At 45.0% G+C, this 19,129-nt stretch overlaps 1 protein-coding gene across 3 annotated transcripts in view; it reads left to right on the forward strand.

The window, feature by feature from the left end:
- Positions 1-2,711: 2,711 nt before the first annotated feature.
- Positions 2,712-19,129, forward strand: part of CADPS (calcium dependent secretion activator) — a 384,452-nt gene continuing 368,034 nt past the window's right edge. For all 3 annotated transcript variants that reach the window (XM_088662501.1, XM_035106762.3, XM_035106769.3), the window contains exon 1: positions 2,712-3,877. In XM_088662501.1, coding sequence (XP_088518627.1) covers positions 3,524-3,877 — 354 coding nt within the window. In that variant the 5' untranslated portion in view covers positions 2,712-3,523. The remainder of the gene's footprint in view (positions 3,878-19,129) is intronic.

Below are 19,129 nucleotides of genomic sequence, written 5' to 3' on the forward strand. Positions count from 1 at the left end.
ATCCAGGGGCTGTAACCTATGGAGGAAACTAAAGTGCCTGAACTGGCTCAACTGCCCTGAGTGCTGTTTTGACATCCACAATTCCCAATTATTCACATTTTAGCTGTGAGAAAACCCTGCCATTGTCCTAAGTACTCCAGGAGGCAAGACTCTAACCAGGGCCCTGTTACGATGCCTTAACAGGCAGTGAGATTCATACAGATGGATGTACCATAAGACTGCATTGTGTGTGCAGCTTTAATGCAAGCACGACCATGCAAGAAAACAGGATCTACATATTCATGAATATACTTCTCCAGAAATACTTTTGCCAGTTTAATAAGTTTATCAGCACTGTGGTACTGTTACTGCAGGGATGCCATGTAAGACACTGGGCAGAAACAGCATGGTCACAGCACTAATGAGGGAGAGAAGAGATATATAAACAAGGCCAGGCAAAGTACTTCACAGAGTGTTGCAGATAATCTTTTACAAGATTCCTGCAAGATAGACTGTTAATGCTATTATTCCCACGTTACAGATAGGTATGGGTTGATAGAGAGCAGTTTATTTAGCACTACTGAGTCTGTGACTAAAGCAAGGATTGAAATGAAGACTTCCTAGCTCATAATTTGCAGCATTCAATCCCAAGCAAGTGTGTCTAGGATTCCTACAACCCTGTACATGTTGAAACTAAACTAAACTAAACCTCACCTCACTGAGCTCCATGGAACTTACTGCTACTAAGTGTACGTGGCGCTCTGCATTCAATTCAGCAGACTTAGTAATACAGTCAAACCTCGGTTTGCGACCGCCCCGTTTGCAACCGCTTCGGTTTCCGACCACCGCGGACCCGGAAGTGTTTACATCCAGGTTCCACAGCACTTGGATGCGCAGAAGCGATCTGCACAGCATGTGTGTCCACAGAAGCTCTCTATCGGTGTTTCGTGCATGCGCAGAAGCGTGCATCAGGGAGCGACCAATTCGGGGAGCGACCGGCTCCGCGGAATGGATTGCAGTTGCAAACCGAGGTACCACTGTATTGTTCTTTTAAAAATATAACTGTAGACCTTCCTCCCAAAGCCACTTAGCTCTTATGAAATTCAATGGGACTGTTGTGACCTGCCATTTTTTTCTGCAAAAGCAAACCCACAAACCTTTTTAGTCTTGGGAAGACATCATTAACCTTTCATATCAACTTTACTCTGCAAATCCTCTAATCAAAGCTGAAAATTTGTTCCAATTTGCAACTGATATTTTGTCATCAAACTGTAGCAGGAGATGCGTTTTTGTGTGGGGTGATGCTGTGTGAATATCAACCTAAGCAGATTCCTGCTGGATCAGAGCCAGGGCTTATCTGGTCCAGTATCCTGCTTCCTTTATTGACTGGGTACTCCTGGGAAGCTCACAAACAAGACATGAGGGCAATGGTTGCTCCCTACTACACTTGACATTTTACGCTACTGAAGGCAGAGGGCCTTCTCGGTAGTGGCGCCCGCCTTGTGGAACGCCCTCCCATCAGATGTCAAGGAAATAAACAACTCTCTGACTTTTAGAAGACACTTTAGGGAAGTTTTTAATTTTGATGTTTTATCATGTTTTTAATATTGGGAGCCGCCCAGAGTGGCTGGGGAAACCCAGTCAGACGGGCGGGGAATAAATAATAAACTATTATTATTACGCCTGAACATCAACCTTCCACAGGGCCACCATACATGACTAGTACTCCCTTATACACACAACCTCCATGAATTTACATAATTCCTCCCCCTCCTTTAAAGCCAGCTAAATCAGCTACCATCTCCACCAGCTGTTATAGCAGCAAATGCCACAGTGACATCCTGCACTGTGGGGACACTTGCCTTCTCTTACTTCTCCTGAATATACTCTGCCAATCACTTTCACTGGCTGACCTGGACTTCCTAGTATTGTGGGAGCAGGATAAAACTGAGCTGCAGTGAAAGCCTAATTATGTCTACTCCTATGGAATTAGGATCAGGAGTGTACCTAGGGGTTGGTTAGGTTGGCCCCTGCCAAGGGTGCATTTCCAGGGTAGTGCTAAAATTGCACCTCTACACTCTGGCTCAGAGTGGCAAGGGGACAAAAAGAACGTTTTGAGTTTCTTGTCCATGGTCCCTCCTGACTTCAATGCAGCTCCTTGCCAAGGGCACAAGGAAGTCTAGGTATGGCTCTGATTAGGACTGTAGCTTCACCCCCGCGTCTCCACAGTTGATTCACTTGCTCTTCTACTGCCCTGCTCTGATCTCTGGATTCCCTTTCCCTTATCCCGATTTGCCCTTCCTTTCCTATGGAGGGAAAGGAAGGGCAACCAGAGCGTCCCCTGCCCCTCCCCGCCCCATCGGATTTCTTCCCATTGCCTCCCATATTGTTACCACGGCGTTCCCCTCCCCACACTTCCTCTGATTTTCACTTTTGCCCCTAACCTTGCCTGCCGCTGCTCTCTCTCACACACCCCCAACCCCTTTGCACTCTTCCTCAGCTCTGCTTGCAAACCCGCTCCACGTTTCCTTCCGCCGCCCCATCCCATCCCTCGAGGAAGCGAGGCAGGAAAGAAAAGTCAAATCAGGAAGAAGGAGAAAAGAATTCAGGGTCGGGAAATCAGAGGGGCAGGAGGGTGCTGGAAGGAAGGAAGCTGGTAAGGGCAGATGCTTCTTTTGGGGGGCGTCACTTTCCCAAACAGTCATGTGCTACGCTCGCGTGCAGGGTGGGGTGAGTGAGGAGGGAAGAGGAGGAGACGGGAGCGCTGAGCCTGCGCAGACCGGGGTGGGCCGTTCTAACGCTTGTTGTTGCTGCCGCCGCTGTGGCCGCTGCTGCGCCGGGCGCTTTTCAATGCCTCTGCAGTTGGCTGCTTGCATTCAGCACCCTGGTCAGCTCCTCTCGCCCTGCGGCTTTATTATTGGCTTGACGGGAACTAAGCGGGAGAGCTAGAGAGGCGGAGAGGAGCGCACGCGGAGGAGCCACCATCTGCCTAGCTCTGTATTAATAGATCGATCGCAGGAGGGGCTGAGCCTGGCCTCGCTGGAGGAGAGAGGGAGGCCAGCCGCGACAGCAGCCTTTGATCCCGACGCCTTTCTCTCTGTGTGTGTGTGTGTGCAGCAAGCAGCCGAGCCAGTCCCGGGTAGGCAAGAGTTAAAAGCCATAAACCCACGTAAGCGCTCGTTTGCTCTCGCTCGCTCTCTGTCTCTCCTGTTGGGAAGACGGCGGCGCCCTCTCGGCTGTCAGCTGCATCGGAGAGGCAGGCAGCTCGCCTCCTCGGACACCGGCTCCCCGGCGCGACTTTTTCCCAGAGGTCGGGCTGGCGCGATTCGGTGGCTGAAGTTGCAGGGAGCTGAGAGGGTGGTGGCCGAGGAGGAGGAGACTTTGCTCGGTGTGCCAGCCACCTTTCGGCGGATGAGCCGGAGGAGACTGTGAAAGGAGGGCATCTTGGAAGTGCAAGCCGGGCTTTGTGCTGCCTGCCTGCCTGCCTGCCCTCGGTTCTTTCGGTCCTTAGAGCTGCGCGCCAAGGGCACGATCCGCCGCCAGCATGTTGGACCCGTCGTCCAGCGAGGAAGAATCCGATGAGATCGTGGAAGAGGAGAGCAGCAAGGAGGTGCTGGCCCCGGCGGCTTCTGGGGCACGGCTTTCGCCGAGCCGGACCAGCGAGAGCTCGGGGGGCGGCGGGGGCTTGCAGCCCACCAGCCGGAGCGGCAGCAGCGTCCGGCCTTCCAGCCCCAGCCCCTCGGTGGTGAGCGAGAAGGAGAAGGAAGAGATCGAGCGGCTGCAGAAGGAGGAAGAGGAGCGCAAAAAGAAGCTGCAGCTGTACGTTTTCGTCATGAGGTGCATCGCCTACCCCTTCAACGCCAAGCAGCCCACCGACATGGCTCGGAGGCAGCAGAAGGTAACGCCTGGACGGGGAGAACAATGGAGGGCTGGCAGGCAGACCCTGCAAAGAGGCAGAGATGTCTGCGGAGGGGAGCGGGGCAGACAGGAGAAGCATCACCTGGCGCTCAGCAGAAGAGGAGGGTCAGAGCAGGGAGGTGGGAGAACAGGAGAATCAGAGCCCCCCAGGGGCAGTTAATGCTGCACTGTAGGTTGGCAGGAGGAGACCTCTGTGGCCAGCTGACATGGGAAGGCAACCCTTCCTTGGGCAAGTTTTAGGCATCATGGCCAGCCGTCTTTCTTTCTGCAATATAAAAAGTGCATGTGCAACCATGATCTCATCCCTCTCTACAACAAAACCCTGGCAGGAGGTGCAAGCAGCCCCTGAAGCTCAGAGAAGAGGGACCTTGTTAGAGAGAGAGAGGTGGCTGAGTCAGGTTTTGAACCCAGCTCCCCTTGGTCTGTGTCCAGCACCACCACAGAGGTGGGAAGTGGCCTGCTGAGCTGGAAAGGCTGGGAGTTGCCTGCAGCATTCGAATGCAGTAAGAGGAGAGGGAGCGGGAAGGACACGAGGGAGACACACATACACACCAGTGGGGCCTGTCGGCCCAGGATCAAGGAGATGGGAGTACTGCTGGAAGCCAAAGGGATAGGGGAGTGGAAATGAAGCAAACATTTGCAGGGATGGGCAGAGGAAAGTGAGAAAGAAAGGCAGCACCAGAGAAGAAAGTATGAGAGAATCCACCTAACCTTGCTGTTTGAAGAGGGATGACCCTGGCAGTGGACAAGAAGTCAGATGATCCATATTCTCTCTCTCTCTCTCTCTCTCTCTCTCTCTCTCTCTCTCTCTCTCTCGGCTGCTGTCCCTGTGCCTTATGTAACTGCAGCTATTGCCAGAAGGGGCCTGGCCTTTTTTTTTAATAAGAAAAAAATAATAAATAAAAAAGTCAACACACCACAGAGAGTAAAAACAGGCCATGTGTTTCTTGAGTCCCGAAGGGCTCCTTCACATCCCCACCCCACCCCTCTAGTCCCAAGGTGACTGTTGCTGCACCCGCTGGAGAGAAGCGGCCAAGCGATTGCTCTCCAGGAGCTCTGAGCAAAGGTTACTCTGGCCCAGTTGCCTGCCGCGCTTGTGCTACTGTAAGAACCAATTATTGCAGCAAAGCTTTTGTGTCCCTGCTGGAGGAGCCCCAGCCATAAGCCTTCTCAGTGTAGCGTTTGATGTTTAACAGGAGCATAACATGCTTCACGCTAAGTTCAGCTCACTTTCTTTTTCATGCCTGTTCTTTTTTTCTTTCGTCTACAATGCAAAAAAGCACTACAGGTGAGCTCTGCATAATTCTTTTGACCAGGAGCAGGGGTACCTGCTACACATGCACACTAAATTTTTAATCAGAGACACACCAAAAGCTACCAGTAAACTGAAAGGGGGATGAAAAGCCTTGACTTATCATGCACTTAGTACTCTGTTGTGATTCTAGCCTTCTGTGCCTTCTAGCCTTCTATTTAAAAAGAGGTGTAGTTAATCCAGTCGTCGTTATGATGCATCCAGTAGTTGATGCATTTTCTAGTTATAGTTTAGCACTTTTAATTTATGATGTGCTTCACCACTGCTGTCTTCTTTGGGCTTGCAAACAGCCCTGTGAAGCAGATCACTAGAATCTAAACTTTACAGCTTGGAAACTGAGACTTAGAGACAGTAAGTGACTTTCCCAAGGTCAACCACTGAGTTCCTGCCAAAATAGGGATTTCTAGCCCAAGAGCCGAGTCCATCATAACTTGTTTATTTTCAAGTATGTCTCACTGCACTGAAAGGAGCATAAGGTTGTAGCCTAAAGATGCAGTCCACATCTCATGGAAGTAGATGGCAAAACTCCTGCTGATTTAATAAACCCTAGGATATACTGTACAGCCTTCGTACAGAGTATTGTGAAACATTGTGCAATTAAATAAATTGCACTCTTTGCAGTAAAGGTAACTCTGAGCTGCTGGTGGTTATGCTTGTATTCCATGAATTGCAAATGAGTTGTGTTTAGGAAAGGTAGCCAATTCTCCCTACTTTCACAATTTTTGTTGTGTAAATGAAGGTCATAAACCTGAAACTCCCACTGGAATCAGTAGAGATAGTCATAAATAAGTAGTCTGTCAAATACGAACCTAAGATGATAAAGAAACTTACTACTCCACTAAGGCCTAGCCTGGAAAACATGCTTGTGAGCAGATACATCTATATTTCTGAATGAAACCTAGCTTACTCTTGTGGTATGCGGAAAGGTTCCCTTCCGGTCAAAGTGCCGGCATGACCTACACAAGATGCATTTGCCAAAAGGACACTACAAAACTAGTAGCAAACAGGTTTTATTCTTATTTATTTATTATTATTATTTTGTGTGTGTGTGTGAAAGAGAGAGAGAGAGATTACAAGAATGGGGGGGGGCACAGGGGACTCAGCTGGACTTTGAAATAGGCAATACAATTTAGCTCCCAATGAAAAGAACTGCTATTGACACTTTCAGTTATAAGGGCATGGTCATCTATCACCTAGACAATCACAGCAAATTAGTTTGGTTTTGTGAAGAAGACCAGATAACTCAGTTGCATCTGCCTCCCTTCTTATTCTCTATTATCTAGCTAAGCGATGCTCTCACATGGCTTTTTAAAACTCTATTTGGGGGAAGAACCAAAAGCAAAGTTACATTTAGTTTATTCAAAACCTTAGTGGCAAAGTTTTAAGAATGCCAAATGGTTGCACGTCTTACCAACGACCTTTCTAAACCAGAATGTCTCTAGGACATATCGATGGAAATGACATTCAAAAATTCATTCAGTTTGTCGCATCACAAGGCTATTATTAGCCCATTCAAGAAAAAGGAGGCTGAAAAAAATTATTCAGGGAACACAGTTTGCAGAGGGACTAACTGGAGAGTTTAGTGTGGAAGGTCAAACACTTAGACACATGTATTAGCTATATGGGATACATTGATGATAGTGCATATTATATTTGAATATTATTGCCTTGGGTGGTTTTAGGTTTGGGGTTGATGGATTTTGTATCACGCTGCGGACAGTTGTGCATTTTGTTACACACACCCTCGCTCAATGCAATATAAATTCTCCATGTTATATAAGAAGGGGGGGTGAGAGTAGTAGGTTTCAAAAAGAAAACTTCATTTGAAAGTAGACAGGGAGCAGGTGGAAGGGGTGCTACATGGATTAGAAATGTTGAGCTCTGGTGTGGAAGGCATTTTGCTTGGCTAGCCACCTTGACTTGCCACCTGTAAAATGGGAATGCTTCTGTTGTGCAAGGCCAAGATAAGTTTTGAAATATTGCAAGTATTGTGTGGTTTGGTGGGTGGGTGGAAATCCCCAGCAGAAATCAATCAGGTCATGTTGAAATGAGAATTAGTATTCCACCATCACCCCTCCCCCCCAAAAAAATAGTGGGGATGCAAACAACATTTAGCAAATATGAACACATGGTGTAATCTCATACTGAGCCAAATTGCTGGCTGATCAGAACACCCAGTGGGATCTGATCTGGCTGAGAGTGGTTCTCCAGGGTCTGTAGCCTTGGGAGCCTTTTAGATGGAGATTCTGGGGACTAAGGAATTTGGGACCTTGCACAGATGATGCATATACTGTACAATCTTTTTCTTCCTTTTTTTATATAAGGGAGAAACAGTGCATAACATAGGTTTACAGCTCAATTAAGGCAACAAACTTGAAAATAATTTAACTCTCTGTACCTCAGTGGTAGTATAGTGGCTTAAACACTTGGCTTAAACCAAGTCAGGGTCCTAAACAGTAAATGTGACACAACTAGCTAAAGCACGTGGCAAAGGACATAAAACCTAAGGGGGCCATATTATGAATTAAAACAACCCACGGAAAATTTATCCGTAGAGATAAAATGAATGCATGAATGAATGAAGATACAGCAGAATCGGAATAATCCATTGACATCAAGATTCTGTCACTTGTGTTGAAGCTAAGGGGGGAGTGCACTGACCAATATTCCAGAACTGTTTTTGAGTAGAAGAGTTTCCATTGTCTCACTTCAGAGTCTCCAGCTGTGTCTAAAGAATGGGTTTTAATGCATATTCTTAAATTAGCACTTCCATGGAGATTGCGTGAGATGATTCCACCTCTTGCTATTACTTAGGGGAAATTCTCCTTGTCTTCAATACATGCACTGCCTTAAGCAAGATTTGAGCCTCAAGCAAACTCATTACTGCAACAACTAATTGTAGCAAAACGATTGTATTATGTGTTCATTTCTGTTTCGTGACTGGCTGTTTTTATGAGTGGCAGATTCGAAAGTGAATTGAGTTGAACTCATGCTCTTTCTATGACCTGCCAGTGTTGCATTCTCAACAAAAATACAGTATATATCTTGTTTTGGACAATCTGAATGGTATCCTCCAGATATTTGAAGAGTAGTTGTGATGAGTGCACATGGTAGTTCTTTGAGACAGATTGGTTTTAGCAAATATCTTTGCCTTCCTACATTAAGAATGACTCATTTGTTCAAGATCTTTTGGAACTGTTGACGGAGATGTCAGCATTCTGAGACAGAGAGAATCTGAGCTTGGGGGGGGGAGGAACGGCATGGGGGGGGGAACCACACACAACTTTTAATTCCTCCACCATGCAAACTACTCAGCTTCCAGAAAAGAAAGAGGAGTCTTTGATGCACACTTGTCCTGCTCTAAAGAAGAAACAGCCACTCTTGTTTTGTTTATTGATTGTGAACATGCTTTGGAGCTGGATGAGCTCAGCTTCTTGTCCGTCTGGAGCAGCCAAGGGATTGTAAGACAATTGCATCAGCTGCAGTTTCCTTGAAGGGATGATGAGGTATGCTAAGGTGGCAATGAGAGTTGTTTACATCATTACGTGTATCAAGAGCCGAAAGGTGTTTACTTTGTCACATGTTTCAAGGATTCTGAACAGAGTTGCAGCATCTGAAGTCTTCAGAGAAAAATCCTTTCTGTTGCTTTGAGCCCAGCAATAGTTGTAACGGCTGAATGCTTTTATGAAAAGAGGGAGTTGCTGTGGTTAGCACAAGCAGGGAAGTCTAGTTTAGTTTAGTTCCATATTGCTTTTCCACAGTAAGCTGTGTCCAAACTGCCTTTCTTCCTGAGGGTCCCCATGACTCCCAAGGCAGCCACCCATAAACACTGTCCAGACCCAAACCAGCTTAGTTTCAGCAAAGTGGTGGCCTCATGCACATTCAAACCAGGAGGGTTGCTTCCTTTTTCAACACTTGAGGCAAAATGGGAACATGCTGCCACTACACCCACTCACACCACTGGTGCCCCACCTCTATTACCTGTGTTGCATGGTGGCACCTGCAAAACCCCAGCAGTGGAATTTGCTTCTGGCAATGATTTTTCTGATATCTTGTAGGATTTGGGGATTAGACTGAGTTACCAAACTTGGTATGCAAGAAAGGGTACCCATGTTTTGCATAGCAAGGCATTATTCCTTGTTGGTTGCCTCCTGCACTATTTACTTCCTGAAATTCCCACTATTCTCTCAATGGAAAATTTAAAAAAAAACTGAGGAAGAAACTGAAATTGACAGATTTGCCCTTCCCTAACTATAGTCACTGGAAGTAAGTATATATATCAGTGTCCATCCTAGGGGTGAAGGGAGCTGTGACCTTAGGGCCACACAAAGTCAAATTTTAGCATAACATATGTACTTTGGATAAATGCAGGTGACAAATTTCACCATCAGTGGAGGTAACATTCATTCATTCATTCATTCATTAAAAGAAGGAAACAGACTTGCTTTTGTTTGTATTAGGAGTAGGCATGTTTAGGAACATTTTCTCACACCAAATGGAAAGATAATCAAATCTAATGAGCAGGATCGGTTGCTTAGGAGTGTGATCTGTGGACTTTAGCATGCAAAAAGAGAAAAATACAGTAACCAGGAAGGGGATGTTTTTTTTAAAAAAAATCTCTCAAAATAACCCAGCACCAAAGATCTCCGTTCTCAACACAACTGTCAGCATCATCACCATCATGCTTAAAATAAATTATGCCCTTCACAAATAATTAATGAAAACAAGCTCTTGCCCAAAACCAAGTTTAGAAATGAGATAAGAGGGAAAGCACCAGGGAGGAGAGAGAAAGGCTATGCAAAGAAAATTTAGGATATCTCTCAGCAATAGACGTACTTCGGTTACTAGGATCTGCAATTAAAGAAGAGGCTGCTCAATCACAGTCAGATTGATGACAGAAGTATTGGTCGTTCTACAACTCTTCTGCCTTTTTGCAGTTGATGTTGCAATCCTTCAACTTGGGACACAATAGTAGGAGGCATGGAGTTGCTGTGGAAGTTTCAAAGGATGGTTTGTGCCACTGCTGAAGATATGTGTGACAGTAATATTTGGGGCTCGGGGGAAAAGTGTTCTACAAGGTCAGATTGCTTAGAGATGAATACAGAGGGACTGGCCCAGCATTTCCCCCTGAGGTTGGGGTTCGGCTGCCCCGATGGAGGTACCTGATGGAGCTTTCACTACTGCCTGTTTGGAGCACACTGTGGTCTGAATCGGGCAGGTGTCATCTACCATGGGAGTGGTGAAAGCATCGTTTAGCTTTTTGTCAGGCGGTTGGACTAGACCTACTGCTCCATCCCACTTACAAGTTTGAAGTGTTCTAAATGAAACCTTGGGCATCTTTTCTGAAGGTGCTGCTGTGTAAGTTTCTCTTTAGGACAGAGGGAGGTCAGACGGAGAGAGATCATGTAGGAAGGAAAATTAAGCCACAGAGGACTCAACTGCTATTGTTCATTATGATGATTTGCTTGTGTGAGTTCATCCAAGAGCTCAAAGCCTGTTTTGTTTCATCTACATGGTAGCTGCTGGAGTGTTGGTTGCCGTGTGTTGTTGGCATTCGTCTGTCACGTGAGACAATGTGTGAGATAGATTGTTATTCTTTGAGTGTTGCATTTCTACACATCCTGAATGCATTCTTAGGTTCTTAATAACTTCTGCAGAGGAAAACGTACATACGTTAATTCAGTGGCCATATCTTTTAGTCCAATAGAAATAATCCTTTTGCCTGTTTTGTTCATTAGGCCCAGTAATGCAACCACTATAATGCTGTGTCAAAATTTGAATCCACTTTATTTTTGTGTATTCACAGAGGGGTGGGGTGGGGGGAGAGACAGAGGCAGAGATGGATGAACTTGCTTTTGCAGAAATTTCAAAGGGAAAGGGAAATGTCAGTGAAATTGTTATGAGGAAACTGCTGGTTTCATGGGCTTACTTACACGGGTGCCATGGAGGGGAGCGTCCTCTTCCATTGTAAAAGCATCCCTTATCAATCTGCAGCCTTCCTGGGTACCATCAGAACCCCATGATCATAGCTGCCAAGTCTCTTGTATTCCCCGGGAAACCCCCGTTTTTCCAGCTGTTTCCCACTGGCAGCCCGGATTTTTAAAAAAAACCCGTAAATCCCCCGGATTCTTACTTCTGCGCATGTCTGGAGTCTCTGGACATGCGCAGAGGTGATTTCTGGCGCTGTGGCCATTTTGGAAATGGGCAGAGCATGCGTAGAAGCAACTTCCGGCGCTGCTCTGCCCAGTTCCAAAATGGCCGCAGCGTGACTTCCGATGCCAATCCCGGATTTTTCAATCTGGGAGTTGGCACCTATGCCCATGATGCCCTTTTCCAGGAAGATGGCAACTGAGAAGCTGCTTACCACATCCCTGTTATTTTTTTTAGCAAAGTCCTTTTGCTTAGAAAGAAATCATTAGATAGTATCAGGAAGCCTCCCCATTTCTCTTGAGAGATGTAATGGGCATTTTATTTATTTTAATTGCTGTTGTCTGCCCTGTTCTCTGGTGCTCCACAGGCAGTATCCTTGATTGTGGGCCTTCAGGCACCACGAGAGATGGACTCTGGAGCACCTGAGAGTTGAACAATTTTTAAAAGTTAAAAAGGTAACCAGGGGAAGTTACAGAGGACTGCATAAAGAAATTTAACTTTAACAAAGTTAATTTTGCATAACTTTAAAAAGTCTCAACCCTGTCCTGAAATTTTCTGAGAAATCTTCCCCCTGTGGTGAAAAGGAAAGAAAAAATTACTACCCTTGGGGAGGTGCTGTAGCTCGGCAACAAACATCTGCCTCCCATGCAGAAGGGGTACCAGGCTTAATCCTTGGCAGGAAATGTCACCTGCCTGAAACCCTAGAAATCTGCCGCCAGACAGTACTGAGCTTGATGGACCACTGGTCTGACTTGGTGCCAAGCATCTTCCCGTGACCCTCTTGCACAGAGGGCCAAGTGCTTCTCAAAACTGGAGGATAAGGGTTGGGCACAGCACCGGTACCCAACAGCTCTAATACAACCACTATTAAAATCTTGCCTTAAATGCATAAGGCAATCAGTTTTCTTTTTCTTTTTAAATAGCTGTTGTAGCAAATGCACACATGCACATGGTAGATTTGGATCTCACGTACAGGTGAAACTCGGAAAATTAGAATATCGTCGAAAAGTGCATTTATTTCAGTAATGCAACTTATTATTTTTTTCTTTTTCTTTTAATTTTTACAAATGCTTTCTTTTGGAAATTCCACAGTAATAAAACAAATAGTTACAATAATACAAAAATAAACATCGCTAAAAACGACAAAACGACTAAACAACAACAAACATTGCTATTATATTTCATTAATTACATTCCATTTATAATTGACCCGCCTAACGACAAATAATTACAATTAGGACAAATAAAGGCTTGACATATCTTGCTTTGCATGTCATGCATCTGTCTCATATAATGGTTTCACCTTTTAAATTGCATTACTGAAATATATGCACTTTTCGACAATATTCTAATTTTCCGAGTTTCACCTGTACAGTTAATCAGCAATGTGTAGGTAGCTTCTACCCTGTTTCTCCAAAAATAAGATGTAGCCATAAAATAAGCCATAGCAGGATTTTTAAGTATTCAAGGAATATAAGCCATACCCTGAAAAGAGGACATAGTGATAGGCGCAGCAGCAATGCCAGCCGTGGCAGGAGGAGGAGGAAAAAAATAAGACATCCCCTGAAAATAAGCCATAGTGTGGTTTTTTGAGGAAAAATAAATATAAGACGGTGTCTTATTTTCGGAGAAACACGGTAGGTGATGGGGAACTTGTGGCAAACAGTAGGGCATGGGTGCTACCTGTGAGCTTCCTGTGGGTTGGTGACCACAAAGAATCGTGGAAGGGATTGTGGAGTTCATCTAGTCCAAAACAAATTCTGCTGTGCTGGATACAGCTAGAGCATCCCTGACAGATGGCCACCCAACTGCTGCTTAAATTAGACAAATTCACAGAGGATATAGCTATCAGTGGTATCAAACTGGGAGGGGTAGCCAATGCCATAGATGACAGAATTGGAGTTCAAGATAATCTGAACAGAGTGGGTAACTGGGCCCATCTAGCAACATGAATTTCAATAGGGACAAATGTAAGGTTCTACACTTAGGCAGGAATAACTAGCTGTACAAATATAACCTGCGGGACATCTGGCTTGCCAGTAGTACATGTGAAAAGTATCTAGGGGCCTTAGTGGATCACAAGCTTAACATGAGTCTACAGTGTGATGCAACAGCAAAAAAGCCTATTCTAGGCTGCATCAACGGAAGGATAGTGTCTCGATCAAGCAAAGTTAATAGTAATAGTCTAAGGCAGCTCTGTTCTGCCTTAGACTACACCAGAAGTACTGTGTCCAGTCCTGGGCACTACAGTTTAAGATGGATATTGACAAGCTGGAGCGTGTGCAGAGGAGGGCAACTAAGATGATCAAGGGCCTGGAAACCCTTATGAGGAATGATTGAGGGAACTGGGTATGTTTTGCCTGGAAAAGAGGAGACTGAAAGGAGATATGATAGTCATCTTCAAATGTCTCAAGGGCTGTCACATCAAGAAGAACTTTCTGATGGTAAGAGCTGTTTGAGAGTGGAGTGGACTCCCTCAGAAGGTGGGTCGTTTTCCTTCACTAGAGGTTTTTAAGCAAAGATTGGGTGGCCATCTGTCACGGATGCTTTAATTGAGATTCCTGCATTGCAGAGAGTTGGACTCGACAGTCCTTAGGGTCTCTTCCAAATCTATGATTCTATTATCATAACTGATAAATGACTAATTACAGGTAGGTAGCAGTGTTGGTCTGATGTAGTCGAAACAAAATAATAATAATAAATTCCTTCCAGTAGCACCTTAGAGACCAACTAATTTTGTCATTGGTATGAGCTTTCATGTGCGTGCACACTTCTTCAGTTACCTTAAGAGACCAACTAATTTTGTCATTGGTGTGAGCTTTCGTGTGCATGCACACTTCTTCAGATACTTCTTCAGTCATTCTGATAAATGACTGTTGATATAGGTAAAGCTAGCAATGCAAGGGTTGTAGCTTGGTAGGAGAGCATCTGCTTTGTATGAAGAAGACCCCAGCTTCCATCCCTGGCAAGGAGGAAGCCTTGCCAGAGATTCCAGGGAGCTGCTACCAGTCAGTATAGAGAACAGTGAGCTAGGAGGATCATTGGTATGACTCTGTACAAGGCAGCTTCTTACGTTCCCAATGACTTTTGACACTAAGCAAAGCTAACTATGTCCTTAGGATTATTCAGTAGAGGAGAGGTCTTTCAGGGGTAGCCTCAGCCTGAAATGATTTTTTTTTTCATATAGAAAAGGAGATTCCCTGCTTTTGAATCAAAGGCTGAGTCATTCTTCCCAAAATGGATTTGGAGTCATCCAAACAAAATGGATGACTAAATTAGAAGTTGGAAGAGGGAACATAGATTGCTGGAGGGAAGAGAGTGGCATTGGCAACAGGAAGTGAGTTATGCCAGCACAGTGTACAAGTCACTGAGCTCAGTCAGGAGCAAATAGCAACTTCATTACAAAAATGAAGTTGTATTTGGAAGCCAGTTTTGTATTGTGAAAAGTATCAGGATTAAAGACGTTGAAAATAGCCCCCAAAGTAGTCAGAAATGCTACTTAGCAAGCATTGTTTTCTTTTATTTGCTTTCCTAGGTGGAAATAATAATAAAAAAAGCTTTGTCAGAAAATTATTTTGAAACAATAGTGAATTTATAATGTATTGTTATTAATTAGTTACGTTTATATGCTTCAAAATAAACTTTAAACAAGTATTAATAGTTAGATTATTAAAGAGCTAATTTAGTGTAGTTCACTCTCGTTTAGTGGAGGTGCGCCATGTATGAAATGCCATCTTGGAAGTAAACCTGGAACCCATCTATAGAAGGCTCATAATTCCAGATAAAATATTCCTCCAGTTCATTTTTCTGCAGCCTCGCCTCTTCTTAATTAGAGTGGATTTAAATGATTGCCATTCACTGTTTTCTTCTACACTCTGTTACTTTAAGCCAGGAAAATGCAAATAAATACCTTTCAATCCAGGTTCTTACTTAACAATTTATAATTACTGAGTGGCTCTTAAATGCCAAAGATTACTACCAGTGCCGCTGGTAGTTACTAATTTGTGGAGAGTTGTCAACTCAGAGATACCACGTACTGCAAAAACCGATGCAGTGCAGAAGCATATTCAGATTGTGCTTTTGAGCACAGAGTAGAATTCTGTCTTGAGAGTATTATTTATAGCTGCATTCTACATAGTCTAGACACTTTCCCTGAAGCAGTGTGCCTTTGTGTAGTAATTTCAACCACTCATAATAGGTTTAGCATTTATCTTTTGTCTACCTACCTCCACAGTGGTCTTTTCCTCCCTTTTTTGATTCATAGTGATCACTGAATCATTTGCCAAGCAGTTGATTCGGAATCCTTTTGCCTTGGCATATTTGAAACAGCCTTGCTCCAGAGACTGATGCTGAGAGAAGATAGATCATATGCAGCCTTTTTAAGCATGGAAGTGAGCCATTGGAATCCTGTATAAATCCTATGACTATGTGTACACTAAGTCATGCAATGCCAATTAACTTTGTATAATGAAGCAAGAAGAATCTTGTTGTTGTTGTTTAGTCATTTAGTCGTGTCCGACTCTTCGTGACCCCATGGACCAGAGCACGCCAGGCACTCCTGTCTTGCACTGCCCCCCCCCCGCAGTTTGGTCAAACTTGTGTTCGTAGCTTCGAGAACACTGTCCAACCATCTTGTCCTCTGTCGTCCCCTTCTCCTAGTGCCCTCCATCTTTCCCAACATCAGGGTCTTTTCCAAGGATTCTTCTCTTCTCATGAGGTGGCCAAAGTATTGGAGCCTCAGCTTCACGATCTGTCCTTCCAATGAGCACTCAGGGCTGATTTCCTTAAGAATGGATAGGTTTGATCTTCTTGCAGTCCATAGGACTCTCAAGAGTCTCCTCCAGCACCATAATTCAAGAGCATCAATTCTTTGGCGATCAGCCTTCTTGATGGTCCAACTCTCACTTCCATACATCACTACTGGGAAAACCATAGCTTTAACTATATGGACCTTTGTAGGCAAGGTGATGTCTCTGCTTTTTAAGATGCTGTCTAGCTTTGTCATTGCTTTTCTCCCAAGAAGCAGGCGTCTTTTAATTTCGTGACTGCTGTCACCATCTGCAGTGATCAAGGAGCCCAAGAAAGTAAAATCTCTCACTGCCTCCATTTCTTCCCCTTCTATTTGCCAGGAGGTGATGGGACCAGTGGCCATGGTCTTGGTTTTTTTGATGTTGAGCTTCAGACCATAACTTACATAAGTTATGACCTATGAAACTGAACACAGCTCACCAGCTATGTATTCTGGCATGTGTTTTACATTCAAGCACAATGTCCCCTTAACTACAGTCTCCAAACTCCCTGCTTTTTCTTTTCCCTTAGCCTGGGTGAGTCCCTGCTGCAGGGACTTCTATAGAACCTGTTAATAAATTTGTTAAACTTAACCAGCACCTGTGTAGATTCTGAATAAGTAATTGAGAGTCAGCAGGCAACACAGAATATAAGCACATCCCTGATGAATTAGACGAAAACTCTACCTAGTTCAAAAACCCATTTCCCACAGTGGCCAACCAGGTACCTATGGGAAACATACAAGGAGGGCATGGGTACAATATCTCATTCCTACTGTTTACCTCCCCAGATGCTAATATTCAGAGGTATACTGCCTCTGACCCTGGGGGTAATATAGCCAGCTTATTCTTTATTGGGAATGCAACATGCTGTCTCCGGAAAGGCCCAACCTAGAGACGGCCAGAAAGGTAAGAGGTCCAGTTAGCAGACTAGGGGGCTGGAGAGAACCAGAACTGACAAAACAGAGAGATGGTTCACAGATCCAGGGTCTGTAGAATAAGGAAGGTCATTGGAGGACCATGGACAGATCACTAGGAGGGAACAACTTCCTCCAACAAACTCTTCTCTCTAGCTGAGGACTTCTGTCTCTCTAGTCCAGGCACCCCCAAACTGTGGCCCTCCAGATGTTTTAGCCTACAACTCCCATGATCCCTAGCTAACAGGACCAATGGTCAGGGAAGATGGGAATTGTAGTCCAAAACATCTGGAGGGCCAAAGTTTGGGGATGCCTGCTCTAGTCCCACACTACCACCGTCTTGCTGAAGAGTAGAGATTATTCAATGGGACTAGAGATAAACACCCCAAACAAGCCTTCACCTGTTTCCCACCCCATGTGCTTCCTGTACAAGTGGGCAGCCATTGAGGAGTGAGAGATGCCTGATGTGGTGGGTGGTGTCCATACAGCAAGCGCTGAGGAAACTGTCTCTAGGGATCCAGTTTGAGTGCCCCAGGGACTCATGGCTGCCACACTCAGAGTGAATATCAGTGCCTGTGTCTCATTGCCACTGCAGGCTGTACTGATGACCTGGATCCAGTAAGCTCTTCCTCTGTTGTGCCTGAGCCCTGGCTACCAACCAATATCCACATTGACTTTTCCTTAAAAAGTGTGTGTCTTCCATGAGTTTGTCATTACATTGTCTAACTTGGGTATTACTTCTCAACCCACATCCAAGCATCCTTCTTTCCCTTTGCCAAGGGATCAGTGTTTACATATCCCATCCTTTCATCCAACACAGCCAGGCCATAAATGCCGTGGGAGGAGAAAAAACATCTAATGTTTACCATTTGATTGAGTGGGTTCCAAAGTACCCAGTACCAGGATGCAAAGCCCCAACTGGACCAAATGCAGGGCCATCTGTGCATCCAGATCTTTGCCCAGACTGGCCTCCACAGGTACAAATAAACTCTGCCAAGCCAACAAACTCTGATGCATTCTGCGGCCCCTGCTTGTAGTTCATCACTCACATCAGTATGATGGAGAGGAAACATCCAGTCTGGTGTTAATTAAATAAGGACTGAAGCCAGATAATTTGGTTCTGAATTAAGCAGGGAACAATGATGCATCTTATGGGGACCAGCATCCTGCTCACTCATAAAACCTGGCCCTGTTTGCTAAGCACCCATAACCTAACCGCGTGCCATCTGTATGGATATGACCGGTGCTTTTGTTGTGATGGTGCTCAATGGTACAGAATACCAGCACCTCATTTTCTGCTGTCCATGGTAGAGAGAGTCTGCTAGGACCTCTGGCAGTTTTATTATTATAAGAGTGCTGGCACCTCATTTTTTACTAAAATGAGTAAGGCTGCCTTACAATGTGTATGAGAGAGAGAGAGAGAGAGAGAGAGAGAGAGAGAGAGAGAGAGAGAGAGAGAGAAGGCTGAGAGAGAGTGTTTGTTTCCCTAAGGGCATCCTGATCAAGTTTGCAGATGACACCAAATTGGGAGGGGTGGCTAATACCCCAGAGGACAGGATCACACTTCAAAATGACCTTAACAGATTAGACAACTGGGCCAAAGCAAACAAGATGAATTCTAAAAGGGAAAAATGCAAAGTACTACACTTGGGCAAAAAAAAATAAAAATGAAAGGCACAAATACAGGATGGGTGACACCTGGCTTGAGAGCAGTACATGTGAAAAGGATCTAGGAGTCTTGGTGGACCACAAACTTGACATGAGTCAACAGTGTGATGCAGCAGCTCAAAAAGCCAATGCAATTCTGGGCTGCATCAATAGGAGTATAGCATCTAGATCAAGGGAAGTAATAGTACCACTGTATTCCGCTCTGGTCAGACCTCACCTGGAATACTGTGTCCAGTTCTGGGCACCACAGTTCAAGAAGGATACTGACAAGCTGGAACGTGTCCAGAAGAGGGCAACCAAAATGGTCAAAGGCCTGGAAACGATGCCTTATGAGGAACGGCTTAGGGAGCTGGGTATGTTTAGCCTGGAGAAGAGAAGGTTAAGGGGTGATATGGTGA

This window comes from Zootoca vivipara, chromosome 2 (assembly GCF_965207765.1).
Source record: "Zootoca vivipara chromosome 2, rZooViv2.hap1.1, whole genome shotgun sequence".
NCBI lineage: Eukaryota > Metazoa > Chordata > Lepidosauria > Squamata > Lacertidae > Zootoca > Zootoca vivipara.